Here is a 15,738-nt window from a genome sequence, read left to right on the forward strand (position 1 = left end):
TGTGTGTGTGTGTGTGTGTGTGCATGCACATGTGTGTTTGTACAGACACACATATACATACACACTTATGATATATATATACATATATATATGTAATTATTAGAGACAAGTAAGCTGGGTGTGGTGGTGTATACCTTTAATCACACTCAGAAGGCAGAGGCAGGAAGATCAAGCCCAGCATGATCTACATAGGAAATTTGATTAAGTTATATCCAGATTACATAATGATACACAAGCAAACAAACAAAAATGAAAGAAAAAGAAAAGAGTGAAAATAACATTAACTTTAGAAGAAAGTATTATGATATCTTTATTTCTCTTCATAGAATGGAATAGATGATATATAATGCGGGGAATCCACAGAGTTGGATATTATAGAAATAACAGCATAGAAATAATCTAAACACAAAATGATTAGAATGTCCATCATTACCACATGAGGATTTATTTTTATTACTGCCTATACATCTATTTTAGGGACACATTTTAAATTAGTTTATTTTGTTTTGTTTTTTAACTTTATCTTATTAACTTTTATTCTTCTCTCATAAATTATATCCCAACTGCAGTTCCCCCTTCCATTTCACCCAGTTCCTCCCTCTAGCCCCCTTTTCCCCATATCGACTCCTCCTATATATCCCAATCAGAAAAGAAAAAAAAAAGAAAGGAAGGGTTGAAAAGAGAAGGAAAAGAACAAGGTAAGAAAGAAAGAGCAGGCCTCCAAGCAATATCAAAGTAGTTATTTCACTTTTGTGCATTTAATCAAAGGACTCTACATCTTACAACAGGTTTACTTGGTCAACCATGGTTGCTGCTGCTCTATTTATAACAGCTAGAAATTGGAAAAACCCTAGATGTCCATCAGCTAATGAACAGCTAATGAAAATGTGGTACATTTACACATGGGGATATTATTTATATGTTAAGAAAATTGAAATTATGAAATTTGCAGGTAAATGGATGGAACTATACACAACCATTCTGATTGAGGTAGCCCAAGAACAAAAGAAAAATATTCATTTTTTCTCTTATTTGCAGATGTTACTTTTAAGCTTTAGGCATGTGTGTTTTAAGCACATTAACCACAGAATTTAGATAACTATTAAGGGGCCATCAGGGTAGAGGACAATTTTCAAAAAAACAGAAATAGAATATAGGCCTATAAAGAGGTAAAGAGGAAAGTAGAATAAGGTATTTAAAAGTAGGGTGGGAAGGTGGGATAAAGAGAATATAGGCAAAGACACAATACTAAAATTCATTTGTAATGTCAAACAAATTTCTTTAGAAGATTTCTAAAACTATATATTTAAAATGAAAGGGATTTAAATGAAGTCACTACATAACAGGCTACACAATGTTTCAATTAGCTATTTCTGATGCAAAGTAAAATCCACAATGCCAGAAATGGATTATGTATTATTGAGGTTCTAGCCAAAGTGGTCTCATACACCACCCAAACATGATAGGCTATTGCCAATGCTGTTGATTAGCATCCATAACCTTATGGTACGTCCCTATTGGGGAAGACTAACACTTATGTCATCCATGGTAATATTTAGCTGTTCCCAGAAGCTTCATGCCTACTGACTAGAGTTCATGGTGCTGTAAGAAACTTTTTATACTACCAGAGGAGAAACATAATCATCAGGAGCACATAGCTACAAACTCTGTGACCTGCATCAACAATCTGCATGCAAATATACTGGTGCAATAAAAATACAAACTTGGGCGGTGGTGGCAAATGCCTTTAATCCCAGGACTCGGGAGGCAGAGGAAGGCGGATCTTTGTGAGTTCGAGGCCAGCCTGGTCTACAAGAGCTAGTTCCAGGACAGGAACCAAAAAGCTGCGGAGAAACCCTGTCTCAAAAATCCAAAAAAAAAAAAAAAAAAAAAAAAAAGAAAGAAAAAATAAATAAAAATACAAACTTTTGGGAGTAAATAGCCACTGCTTGCTTGGATTTAAGAGACACTCCATGAAATGAAACCCAAATAAAGGACTGTTAATGATGGCAAGAACCTTAGACTAAATGGGTCATGGTCCTTGGGGAAATCTTAGATTATTATTCTGCTATAGGAACTTAGTAAAAAAAATTAATACTTTTGATCCATATATCACTGTGCCACTCAAATTTCTTTAGAGAAGCTTCTTCTTGCCATAGATAATAATTAACAGTGACATCCACAACTGGACATTATTCAGAGAACAGTTAGTTGGAGCAAGCACTAATAAATGGGATGTCTTCTTCCAGTAAGGATCTATGTAGAAGAGAAGGTGGGAGGTTTGTAAGAAATGGATATGGTGAATGAATAAAAAGAAATAGTGTCTTCATGAAGCAGCAGGACTGATGCACTTACGACCTCACTGAGACAGTAGCAGCAAGCACAAAATCTATGCAGGTTCAAGCCAGAAAAAAAATCCTAACACTAAAAAGGGGTAGTTGATTCAAATTTCTACACTGGTCATGAAGGTATTTGCAGTTGATACCTTCTGGAAAAGGGAAAATAAGTTGTCTGCAATAGCCTGGCACTATTATCAACTACGATCCAGGGCAGGCCCCATGCCCAGGAGCTGTTGTCCTACATTGGCCCACACAAAAATAGACTTAATTTTGGTTTTTTGTGTTTTTGATCTTATTGTTTCTTTCTTTTATGATATTTTTTTAGTGCTGAATATAAAAAGTACCTAAAATTGGGAGCATAAGAAATGGGGAGGATCTGGGAGTAATTGGGGGAAGGGATAGAAAGTGACTAAAATATATTGTATGAAAAAATAGTGATAGATATTGCCGTATCAACTCTTCCTTAAAAATAAAATAAAATATAAACATCTCATGTGGTTTCTTTTATTTAAAAGACCTATAGTCTTGACTATAATATGAGAAAAGTCAAGGGTTTTTGTAGAATTGTACATAAATAAAATCAATTTGAAAGCAATATGAGTTACATCATGGGGTCTGTATTATCTCCTTGCCTTGTTTTCTTGTAGTTAACCCTTAAGGCTTAACTGGAAAAGGACAATAGAATGGACAGTGAGTGATGGTGAAATTCATTCATATCATGAATAATATATGGTAGTGGAATTGAGAACTTCTTTATATTTTACTATAGTTTTCCAGAAATCTGTCACAAAAAGAATTCTTCTTTCAAAATAACATTTTAAAAACTTGTGAGCCTAGCCATTAATAGCTGGACCATCTCTCCATTCAGCTACAAATCCTATGATCTAAAAGGGTAAGCCAGTATATGTTGGTGCAATAGTGGCAAAAAGACTGTGTAAGTATCCACCAAATATCTTATTTGAGTTAAGGCTCACTCCATGAAATGGAAGGCATACATAAACCTGGGAAGCCATGAATCTGAGACTAGAAGGGCCAGGAACCTAGGAAATGTAAAGTATTGCTGCTTTGTTAAAGAAACATACCAATAAAATGACACTTAATGACATTGTGCTATGCTCATAAATTTGTTCATTATTCAATCATCATCAAAGATGCTCCTTCCTACAGCAAAGGAGAACACCTATAGAGACCCATAATCAGAAAATTTGCAGAGAGTGAGAGATCATGGAACACTCATCCCTAATAGTGAGGTCTCCACCAAATCCCTATCTGAACTTAGGGAATTCTGCAAAAGAGAAGGCAGAAAAAGTGTGAGATCTACAGGGGATAAAGGATGCCAAGGAATCAAGGTCTTGTAGACACAACAGAGATGATGCACATGTGAATTCACAGAAACTGTGGCTCATACACAGAGACTAAATGGGACTACCTCATGTGGAGTTGTAGAGTTGAGAGGAGATGTGGAAACGTATCTCTATCCCTAACCCAGAAGCTATCTCCAATTGATAACCACTTTCAAATAAAAGTAAGTTTTATCCAAAGGAGTCTCACTCAGGAAATAAACACTTCTAAGGACAGATCCCACACCTAGCAGTAGATGACCAACAAAAAAAATGAAGCCATCATAATTTTTGGAGTTTCTTTGTTTAATAATATTAATTCAGAGCTTTAAAAATATACCTTAGTATTCCTTTGTGAATATATATCTTACACACACACACACACACACACACACACACACACACATATATATATATATATATATACATACATACATCTATCTTACATGTGTTTTCTGTATATATTCTTAATTGTATTCCTGTGTGTGTGTGTGTACATGTGTGTCTCTGGTCTATAAGAATCTCATATGGTTTTATTTTGGCTATTCTTGTTTTGTCCTATTTTGACTTGTTTTTGCTTTATCTTATTTTATTTTGTTTTATATCAGTTTTATTCCTTAAACATATGTTTGACTTCCAATAATAGGCAGAAAGAGTGTGTATCAGGATCAGAAAGGAGATGGGGAGGAACTAGAAGAAAAGTAGGTATAAACATAATAAGAATATATTGTATAACATAAAAAGCCCTGTCTTAAATCCAAACCAAGTTAAACCAATCAAAATGAGAAACAATAGTAGAAACATACCAAATGGCAATTCATTTAGTACTTTACTATGTATATTACTGAGACAGAAATTGACAGTTTACCCTTCTCTCCTGTATTTTAAATTCCACAGAATCTGCAAAGCTCCTCTTTTGTAATATACAATTTATAAAGACTAATACCTACTTACAAATTGACTACTTACTTTATGTACTTTTTTCCAAATAGTGAAGCAAAGTGATTTAACCATATCCATTCTATAAAGATTTGTGAAGTAGCTTAAAGTGAATCTCTGACATGATAATTTTCCATTTTAAAATGGTACAGTTACTTCAATTACTTAATTCCACAAAATCCTCTGTGCAACTTAATCTCATTTCAACTATAATGCTAACTGCAGGCTTGTATTTTTTCAGAATGAAACAGTCAAACATGAAATTGAGAAAGGAGTATGGTGAGCAGCCAACAGTTAGAAAATTGTGTTTACAGTTTGAATTTTTCTCCCTTGAATTAGCTGTGGTCATTTTATACTTGGGTTTACTTTGTATATCTGCATAGTTCTTTAAAAGCCTTTTCAAACTCAGAAACACCATGATATTTTAAAGTGAGATTATCATGGACAGCTCAGTGGAAATAAAATAACCAAAATTCTGTGCAGGAGTATTGTTTATCCTCAAACATACAATATCTATGAAAATTTGTTGTGGGACCTGGGGAAGGCAAGGAAAATTTTTGAATACTGTGAAGAATGTGATTGGCAGAATACATATTTTCAGCACATATAGGATTATTTTGAAATCATCCAAACTGCTCATCAGAGAGTTGAATGGAACCCTGGTGATAATAGTACATTATAGTTATTTTCCTTTTGTTGCTAGAAAATAGAAACCAAATAAGAATTTTCCACATTGTTGAACTTGTTTCTATTCTTGAATTGAGCCTTTCCCTGTTTGTATTGTGAATCATTAGACTTCCTTCCATCTTCACTGTCCTCCATTAAACACCAGGATACCTAAAACAAGTTGCTGCCATTGTAACTATTTAAGGCTTTTATGAAGGAAGTGCATACTCCCCCCCCCCTTATTTTTTATCATTCAAACTGCATTGTAAACTTCTTAAGGGCATGATCTTTAAAATATTTACAATCCTATAGTAGAATTTAATAAGCATCATTAAATATCAAAGTGGCACAAGGCTTTAAGTAATACTATGGACTATTTGTCAAGAATTTTCCTTTAGAAATACCATGAGAAATTGTTACTATAAACCCCAGAATTTCTCCAGGGAGAAGCTGAGTGTAGTATCTGTTCTGTCTCTCAGGCGACGTTGCTGTAATCTTTACAACCATAGAAAATTACTAAGGGTGTTTTCTTCTTTATATTTTTGTTGAGCTTTAAAGGTTAGTTTTACAATATTGGTGCTTTTTCTGAAACTTTTACTCCAGAGTCAGACTTCCACTTTTATGTAAATAAATATATAGGTAAGAAATTTCCAGTTTTTTACCAAATAAAGTGCAATTACTTTTTTTCAATTTCCTGTGCTTAATCATATTCCTTGTACTGCACTGTTATTTTTGTTAATACAATTTAGATGTGGAAAAAGAACATCTTGAGCTAACAAACTGTTTTACCTTCTATGTTACATCTTAGTTTCAAGGAAATGAATTCTCACATACCAGGCCTGTTATTTTGAACATTATTTGCTTATTCTTGTTAAAACTTCACGTTATATGCTAATGGATTAATAAACTTGGAAAAGGAAGTGCCTGAGGTTTTAGAGAGCTAATTATTAACCTAGAGATTTGTAATTACATAATGTAGTTAAATTTTATGATGGGAAATAGAGCCATTTATTGTCTTATGGCATACCTCATTTCTACTACTGGCTGCATCTTCATTCAGAGAGGGAGTAAAAGTACATGGATTATTGTCTCTAAGTCAGTCTAAGATTATTTTATAAAAGTTTTTGAAACCTTTTATTAATAAAAGTAAGTTTATTCATTAATAATGGTACAATTTAGAATTATAACATACAAATTATAGAAAAAACAATATTTATCTTCTAAAATGGTGTATATTCAGGAAAATACTTCAGGAACTCATATACTTCTGTATATTTTGTTTTAAATCACATTTAAGAAAATTTAGCCTCAGCTACTCTATAAAAATAATGGTTTTTATTCCTAATTCTTTCATTTGAAAACAGTTTCTAGTGAATAATGTGGTCCTTAGAAAACCACAATAATATTTTTGCATAATAATATGCAACAAGCATACCTGGAATAAAAATTTCCAGAAATATATAATTATCCATGTGAATGAGCACTTTAAATGAATTTTTTCTTTGAAAGCATAAGAAATAAAGAAAAATCATGTAAAACCTTGTGTGCTTGTGTGTGTGTGTGTGTGTGTGTACACATGGAATCAAATAATGTTGACATAAGGTGATATTCAGGTATGCCATGTCAATACCAGTTTCTGCTACCCTGATCATTTTCTATAAATCACTTCACTATGGATGAGCTGAGAATTTCCAAGTATTTTTAATATACAAAAATGCTTCTTTCCAAAAAGTTTTATTACAGAAAGAAACTCTGAATCTTTAGGATCATGGTCACTTTAATAGTTGTTATTGCTAATTAAAACATTGTTGACCAAATTCACATGATTTTTAGTCCTAAATTACCCATAAGTTATATATTATTAATCATGTGAACTCCTTAGAATAAGGTTATGTGACCAAAGGATGATAAACAAAACAGCGAGACACTTGTGGCTGCTCCAAATAGATTCTAGCATTGATTTTTTTTAAATAAAAACATTCATGCATTTTTTTGTGTTCTTAAAACATGTACCAAGCATATTACTCAGTATAACAAATCTGTTTGTATTTTGCTTGTATGAGAAGACAAATGCAAGAGAAAAACGATTTATTATGGAAATAAGAGCTCCTATTGGAGAAGAAAATTGGACTGATCAATTCAGTCTCACCATAACTCTAGGCACTAAACAAGGCATACAAAATAAATAGTAATAATATTCATTGTAAAATGAAAAACATTAAATATTTTTTTCTATCACTATTAAAAACAATAGTACTTTTTGTTTCTTCATTTGTGCTCAAACAATCCTTTAGTTTTTCAAATTGTAACTTACTTAAGATGAAATTTTTTTCTTATACATACAAAAATGTATAATTTATAAGTTGAAATGGGTTTTTAACAAATGGAAGTTAAATTTGTTTTTTTTTTTCTCACAGATACTTATCAGGTTCTTATCAGGCTTCCTGTATACACGTATTGTAACCATCAGTGTTGTATGGGTGATCGTTTATACACACATCATCCTGTCCTGCAACCTGCATTCATTTAAAAGGAGTCTTACACTGATGAGGACTGAAGACATATTTTACACATTTTGATTTAACACTCACTTGCACTGGTTTCTTAAACTATGTTTCATGCCCAGAAATAAAGATAACCATGACATTTTTAAGAACTTCTCATTTTTGCATTACTATTATCTTATTTTTAGTATTTATTTTTGTATTACGTTTGAAAACTCTCTTCTCTCACTGTTTCTGTTGTGCAATCTAGTAAAAAAATGCATTGGTATTTGAACATACCAAGCACATTTCAGGCACAGGGTCATTGAAATTGCTGTTTTACTTTCTTAGAGCCTGCCTACAAATACTACACAGCTGCCTCTTTATTGTATTAGAAAGAATAATAGAATAAGTTTCAACATTTTTAATTCATGTTTCTCCTTATGTGGAAGTATTTTCCAAGTAGATTCTATATTACAAATGGGTTTGGACAGAGAATGAAAGCCCATACTGAAAGTGTCTCTATATAAATATTTTGGCAAAAGATCTTGTACAATGTCATGTTTATACTTCCTACAAAGGGCATAGGTCTCTGTGCATGAGGCATACTGTGTGGGAGCAGAGTATCCAGTTTCCTAGATAGCACAATGCCACTACTGTTACAGGATGGCTGAGAACTCACCTCTATGTCCAAAGGACATGAATGTGATCATAAAATCACCACAATGAACAGTGTAATGTGAATTTGTTTAGTTCACCATTTAATCTGAAGATGTTTTGTACTTGATTCAGGTGGTTTTGTGGCAGCCTGTAGTACTGATTTGCACAGAAAAAAATGATGTATAGTAGTTAAGGACTCTTTAAAACCACTTATATCCATTCAAATTTATATTTTTGTTTGTTTATCCCTTCTTTTTCACTCTGTCTCTGAATATAACTTCATAATATGTATATGTTATAAAATGGGATACTTCCTTTTATTCCATTTCATTACTAACATCTAGAATTCCTGAACATAATGGATATTCAGTATTTGTGGATTTACTTAATGAAAATTTCTGTTAATACAGTTCCCATTTCCTATTCTATATGGATATTTACAATGGCAATTACAACTTTTCAAGGCAAATTTTACTTGAAAAATAAAGTACTCAGTGAGACAGAATTTTAATTCTCAGCACATACTCCCAAATTAGAAATATATGCAGATTAATTTTTCTTACAGTTGTCAGTTTTTTAAAAACTTCATAGGTCCAACAGGCCAGTGATATGATCTCCATTCCTTTTGATATTTTAAACTAATAATTTTTTAACTGGAAGCTCTCTGTTAAGGTGTATGTTAGTACCATAAGTGTGTGAGTGTGTGTTAGTACCATAAACAAGTCATATACATTTTATTCAATAATTGATGTTTATATAGTGTGGATTAATGGGTTTTTTTTTTTGTTTTTTGTTTTTTTTTGGTTTTTTGAGACAGGGTTTCTCTGTAGCTTTGGAGCCTGTCCTGGAACTAGCTCTGTAGACCAGGCTGGTCTCGAACTCACAGAGATCTGCCTCCTTCTGCCTCCCGAGTGCTGGGATTAAAGGCATGCGCCACCATCGCCCGGCTAATGTGGATTAATGTTAACACTGTGATTTTCACCTAAACACTAATACAATTATTTATTTAGGAGTAATTAATCATGGCTATACCTCAATATCTTGTCATTTAGCACAATCATAATGTAATATTACATTGTTTATCTTTGGAACTTTATGGTTAAAACAAAAAAGAGAAAATCTTTCTTGAACTAGGTAGTTGCAAACAAGCAACGATACAGAGTTGGCAGATGACTATCAAAAAATCAAATGACAAAAGAATTCAGAACTATGATGAGGGGAATATTGATATATGCATCCTCACAGTGATTAAGCCTGTGGCAGACATTCTTAAATATACTACTAACTTGTGATCCAAGTTCGTAAGTATATATTTGAATTTTTAATTATTATAAAAACATATTAATAGAAATTGACATAGTGATTTTAATTTCCTTGGGGAATTAATTTGACTTATTTTGTAATACTGGACACTAATAAATTAGCTCATTATGGGTTCAGGTTTTATAATATTTACAGAAAGTGGAATGTCTTAGAAAGTATTCGTTGTTGAGGTATGAGAGCTCACCCATGCTAGATTTATAATTTCTCCATACTGTTTGCTGTTTTTATTTTATCTGAAATTGTATCAAGGATATGGCAGGATGCTGCCAATTTAGTGAAGTCTTTTTTTTTTCCAGTTCTCCAATCTTGCTACAGAAGAGAGAATTAAAGGAACACAAAATCCTAGAGCTTTTCTTTGAATTATCTTGGAACAAAACATGTAAATGTATAATAGGTAATAATAGACATAATATTTTATCTAATAAAGTCCTCAATTTAGTTTTCCCTTCTGCCTTCATAGTCTTGACACATGCATAAATGTTTCCTGTGTTTATTTTAAGAAAATAGTAACTTTCCTATGAAAATTTAATAATGAAGAACAATTCCTTAGCAGATGAGAAATGTCAAAATCATAAATAAAATCATCTGGTGTTTTAGACTGGACAAGTACCTGTCGTTTTCTTTTAGTATCTAATTTCTTAGACTCATTTTTATTTTTTATTTTTTAGTTTTATTCAGAGATATACCCAGAGCTTTCTTAGAATATGATAGTGGACTTTTAAATTTATATATAGCAGAGACAAATATTTCCTTTAACCTTCAAATTGTCAGTTAAGAAGTATGGAAGTAGTTCACAAGAAAATGCTTTGAATTGAAAAACACTAATTTCATATTATTTTGAAAGTCTTTTAGTTGAGCTATATTCTCTATTCAGTCATTGTAGTTATATTTTTTGTAGTCATATTATTTTTCAGGTAAATAAAAAATGCATATGCTCACAAAGAAATGCTTGATATTTTAAAAGATCTTTGTTGCAAGTGATCTAATATTGTGCTTAAAGCCATTTGACAATTTTTACCTGTTTACAGTTCATGAAGACCAAGTTCCTATATAGCTGTCATTTTGCATATGTGATTTTTCTCTATTATGATATACTTCATTTTCTTTTGATATTCTGTATTAAACTCATGGAAATAAGATTTAATTTTCTAAATATAGTGAACAGACCCTCACGATGAAGAAAATATCCCAGTACTTAATAGAAACACAATATCAAACACCTAGATTTTCAAAGAAGTTAGTATAGTTTCATTCTACATTAGTATGTGATTTTTTTAATACATCAAAGCAAGTTCTTTATTCTACAGCACTTCTAAAACTTAATTTCAGTTGAAAATTTAATTATGACTTACCAAATTAATAATATAAAATTTTAAATGGCAATACAAAACATGGGCAATGCACTAGGCTTACTTAAACTTGACAGTGCTAAAGATAGCATAAATATTTCTTCCGTTCAGACCTTACTGATGAGAGCAAGTTAGGTTAAAATCATATAAGAAATCTACCTCAAAATATGCATTTCATTTTCTTATTTTAAGATCCTGCTGATGTAAGCAGATTTTTATTGCTTGTCCCATGAACATTTCTGTTACAAACTGGCTATGAAAGCAATGCCACTTAAAATGACTGACTTTCAAATGCCAAGGAATTTGATATATTCTTACTTTAAAAGAAACACAATTTTTAAACTACTACTGTGTCCTAAGCAGAAAACAAGTATATGCTCTGCAGTTAGAACTTGGATTCATTTTTTTTCAAAGTTGCCCAGTTCACAAAATCAGAAAGAGTTCTTATTTAATGCACTTGTCAAAACAATTCTCACTGTGGGAACATCTAAACTGTTAAAAACATCTACAGAGCTTAGTAACGTAAAGAAATCTCTCTTAAAAGCAAAGGAAAATTCTGAATATAACAGAAGTAAAGCTACCATAGGAATAATAACTTCTCATTAATTATCAAAACATATGCTTGATTACAGTGTTGTTTCATAGACCAGAGGCGGGGGTTTCTTGAAGACCCTGATTGGCTGCTCACAAACTCAGAGATAGTATAACATTTCTATTTAGAACGAAATGGGAGTTTTGTAGAATAAATTAATCTAGGCTAAAGCTTTCACTTACATAACCAAAAACTCTTACCGTGATTTAGAATCTTCTATTTTGTCATCACCCATCATCTCCAAATCTTGTGAGTGCTTCTCACAAGCTTCTTTGAGCAAATTCTCCTCTGGAGCCGCTTTAGGAGTGCCTTCATTTGCTTGAAGATGTACTATCACGTTTTGTTGGTGCCAATTCTGAAGGACTCTTTGATGGGCAGGGGCTGGTCCTGGCACCGGCGTCAGTATATTGTGGTGGACAGGACTATTGCCTTTCTTCAGTCCATTTCTGTCCCGTGAGTGGTTCTTCAACCTGCCCTGCACCGGGGTCCCTCTATGCTCATATCCTTCCTGCTGAAGGCAGCTTCCAGTGTTAGGCGATCCTTGAGAAGGATGACTAAACCATCTCCAGCGAAGCCTCAGGATCTGTTTCACATCAAACTCTTTCTTGCCGGACACTGACATTGTTGCCGGAGGAAAGACAAAAGCCTTCTCTAACAGAAAGGAAATGGAGCCTTTGTTATCTCTTGTTTCGCTGCCTCTTGTGTAGAACTAACAAAAGCACAAGTGCTGAGAGAGAGAGAGAGAGAGAGAGAGAGAGAGAGAGAGAGAGAGAGAGAGCAGTCTTTCTTGCTTTCTCTCCCCTCCCCCTCTGCCAGTGATACACTGTGAATACTTCCATCCTAGCTGAAGCAGAAAGCTGCCGCTAACAGTGTAGGTGGGAACCCATACTGACAGGATGATGAGGTCAGACCTTAAACAAGTAAATCAGCTTAGCACAGGAAAGCAGCTACCACAAACACACTCCAGCTGCTAGATTTGCAAACTCACAGCCCTCACGCCTGAACTCGTAAATATCTAACCCAGCTTATTTGATGCCAAAGTGCATAGCTACTACATAAACACAGACATGTGAGTAAGAGCAACATGTTTAAAGTCACTTCTACATTCCCCGTGCCCTCCCCACTGGCATACTCACTTCTCAGTAACCCACTTCCAAAACTGTGCTAATTTGTCCCAGGAGAATTTGTCATGGAGAATTCGTTATGATCTATTTTGAGATTCTTCTTATGTAAATTTGAATATAGCTCATTAAGGAAAAGCATCGTATCCTCAGTACCCTTATGCAGATCTGCAGTTATTACATGCAAAGCTCTTCTGAAAATGTCAACGACTCTGGATAAACATTCTGTTTGAAAATAGAAAATATAAAAATAGTAAAATCATGTTGATTAGCCATGACTACACCCCCACACCCCTACAAAACACACACACACACACACACACACTCATCCCATTAAGTGCTGTAGGAAGAGTAACTAACTTAAGTAAACATATGGAGAGACAGTGCTTTTCTGATTTAACTTGAAAGGGATGTTTTCTGTCGTTGACCATAGCTTGAAAATGAACGCATCTTCTGGCCTCTTGCCTATATAAACACCTCTTTATCATACCCTGTACTTTCCCAGGCAGTGATAAGGCTTATTTTCTTTGTTCAGAACTCTTTCAAAAAGGATGCAGCAGGGCATGTTTTAAATTAACTCAAAATCACCACACTGTTGAGTCATATCCAAATTTTTTTGACATCTAGTTCAGAATGACTATTTTATGCCAAGGCAAATATTTTTAACTCAAACTAACATTTATCATTAATAGAATACCAACATCATTGTGCAGTTTATTTTGAAGTATATCCAGATCTTGTAGTTTACACTCAAGTTAGTAAAAAGGGAATTTATCTTAGCACATCCTTAAAATCAATATTGAATTGGTAAGATTTTCAGTTTCGGATTTGTTGTTAATAAGTTGTGTGTCCCCAGAAAAAAATATTATAATATGGAGAAGTTAAATTGATGTATAAGTAGCTACCAACACCAGTGCAAAAAGGTTTTAAAAAGAAATTAGAGAAGGAAATTAACTCTTCTAAGTTTGGGGTATATCTCTAGTTGTTTATAATTCTAATTACAACTTTCCCTTTTCCATCTTGCTTTTGTCAGCATGACTGTTACTTTATGGCAAATTGACTAGGCTAAAAAAATCCCCAGATATTTGATTAGACACTCATTTGGCTGTTTCTCTGAGCATGTCAGTGTAAGTTTCATATTTACATCAACAGAGTGAGTAAAATATTTTGGTATAATTCTGTGTGAGACATCTAACCAGTTGAAGGCATGAATCTTTGTTCAGATTTGAACTAACGTTGCCTTTTTCTGGGACTCATGCTTGAAATCATTCAAACCCAAACTATACCATCAGAACATGTGTTTCTCCAGCTTCCTTGCTGGAGGTCTGAGAACTCCAGCCTCTTCTTGCCCACCATGCACCACATTAGCTATATTCTTTAGAAAGCTCTGGCTAATTCAAGCTTGTCTGATATTCAAAAGTCACTAAAAGACATACTGATCATATATAGAGCTCATTTTAGGAGTTATAGGCCATTTATTCTCAACTCTAAATTTATACTCTACTTCCCCATAGATTATTTAGTCCAAGTGTTAGCATCTATAGTCACCTGTCTTTGACAGATTGTGAAGAGTACTCATCATGCAAATTCTAAGTAACTGAATAAAACCTCAAATAGTTCTTTTTATATGGCTAATGTGCACAAACAGTTAAATATGGAATCCTATCTTATTATCTAAGTATGTAAGATTCCACTAAATACCTAGGATTCATGGCATATGTTTTTACCCACTATACATAAAATACAGTGCTGCACAAAGAGAAAGTAAATTGTATGTGTCGGATAGAATGATTGAAGAGTTTTAATAGATGTGTACATGATGTGTGACAGGAATAAAAAGTACTGAATTTTAATAAATTTAGCTCTAAACAATGCCAAGGTTTGAATGTAGCTTCCCCCACTAGAGTTAATGCGCTGGAAGCATCTTCTGCTAGGAAGCCATGGGAGGTGATGGGTGGGACATTGAAGGGATGGAAGTGATGGGAGTAAAGAGATTAGAGAATCCATCATTAGAAAGAATTAACATAGTTGTCATAGGACCAAACAGTTTATCAAATAGAAAAACACAAAATACAAAGATTGATTCTTAAGTTATTCTCTGACTTCCTGTGTCATTATGTGGTTTTTCTTCCCTCTTGCAAGTGCTCCTACCACTATGATGAAATTATGGAAAAGATTACTTTTACCTAGAAGTAGATTGCCAAAAGTGTTATAGCTTTGACATGCTAAATAAGAATTCATATTAACTTATTTAAATCAGTAACAAGATAATATCACATAGAATCTAGGAACATATTATTGAAGTATTAGACTTCTGAAATATTCTATAGCAGAAAGAATATACAATCATGCAAAATTGGTCACTGTTGTCATTTAATTTTAAAAACTAAATATATGTATTATATATAGCTATTAATAATAAAAATTGGCTATATTTTTAATTTGCAGTCTATTCCTTATTTTGTATAAAAATATGGAAAAGTGGACATTAAAATAAAATACCTTTCAGTGTGTGTGGGGAAACCTATGTGTGTTTTACAGTGGAATCTTTTTTCTTCTGAAACTATTTTCCACTTTTGAGTACCTTGCTTTCAAGTAGAAAAATAATTGGGTTTGAAATGCATACAATAATTAGAATTAATATATCTATAGTTTTATATAATTTAATGTCTAAATTTTGTAAATATCTGTAGTTAAATTTCATTCCTAAATTCTTTTTTTTTGTTGTTGTTTTTTTTTGTTTTTTATTTATTTATTTTTTTTATTAAGAAAGAAAAAAAAATTTCCGCCTCCTCCCAGCCTCCCTCTCGAGTCTGAAGAGCAGTCAGGGTCCCCTGCCTGTGGAAAGTCCGAAGTCCTCCCCCCTCCATCCTGGTCTAGGAAGGTGAACATCCAAACTGGCTAGGCCCCCACAAAGCCAGAACTA

General features: G+C 33.2%; 1 protein-coding gene across 2 annotated transcripts in view; it reads right to left on the reverse strand.

The window, feature by feature from the left end:
- Nucleotides 1-12,447, reverse strand: part of Klhl4 (kelch like family member 4) — a 76,415-nt gene extending 63,968 nt beyond the window's left edge. For both annotated transcript variants that reach the window (XM_013353603.2, XM_005366703.3), the window contains exon 1: nucleotides 11,892-12,447. In XM_013353603.2, coding sequence (XP_013209057.1) covers nucleotides 11,892-12,313 — 422 coding nt within the window. In that variant the 5' untranslated portion in view covers nucleotides 12,314-12,447. The remainder of the gene's footprint in view (nucleotides 1-11,891) is intronic.
- Between the last annotated feature and the right edge of the window lie 3,291 nt (nucleotides 12,448-15,738).

Source organism: Microtus ochrogaster, unplaced genomic scaffold, assembly GCF_000317375.1.
Source record: "Microtus ochrogaster isolate Prairie Vole_2 unplaced genomic scaffold, MicOch1.0 UNK13, whole genome shotgun sequence".
Taxonomy (NCBI): Eukaryota; Metazoa; Chordata; class Mammalia; order Rodentia; family Cricetidae; genus Microtus; species Microtus ochrogaster.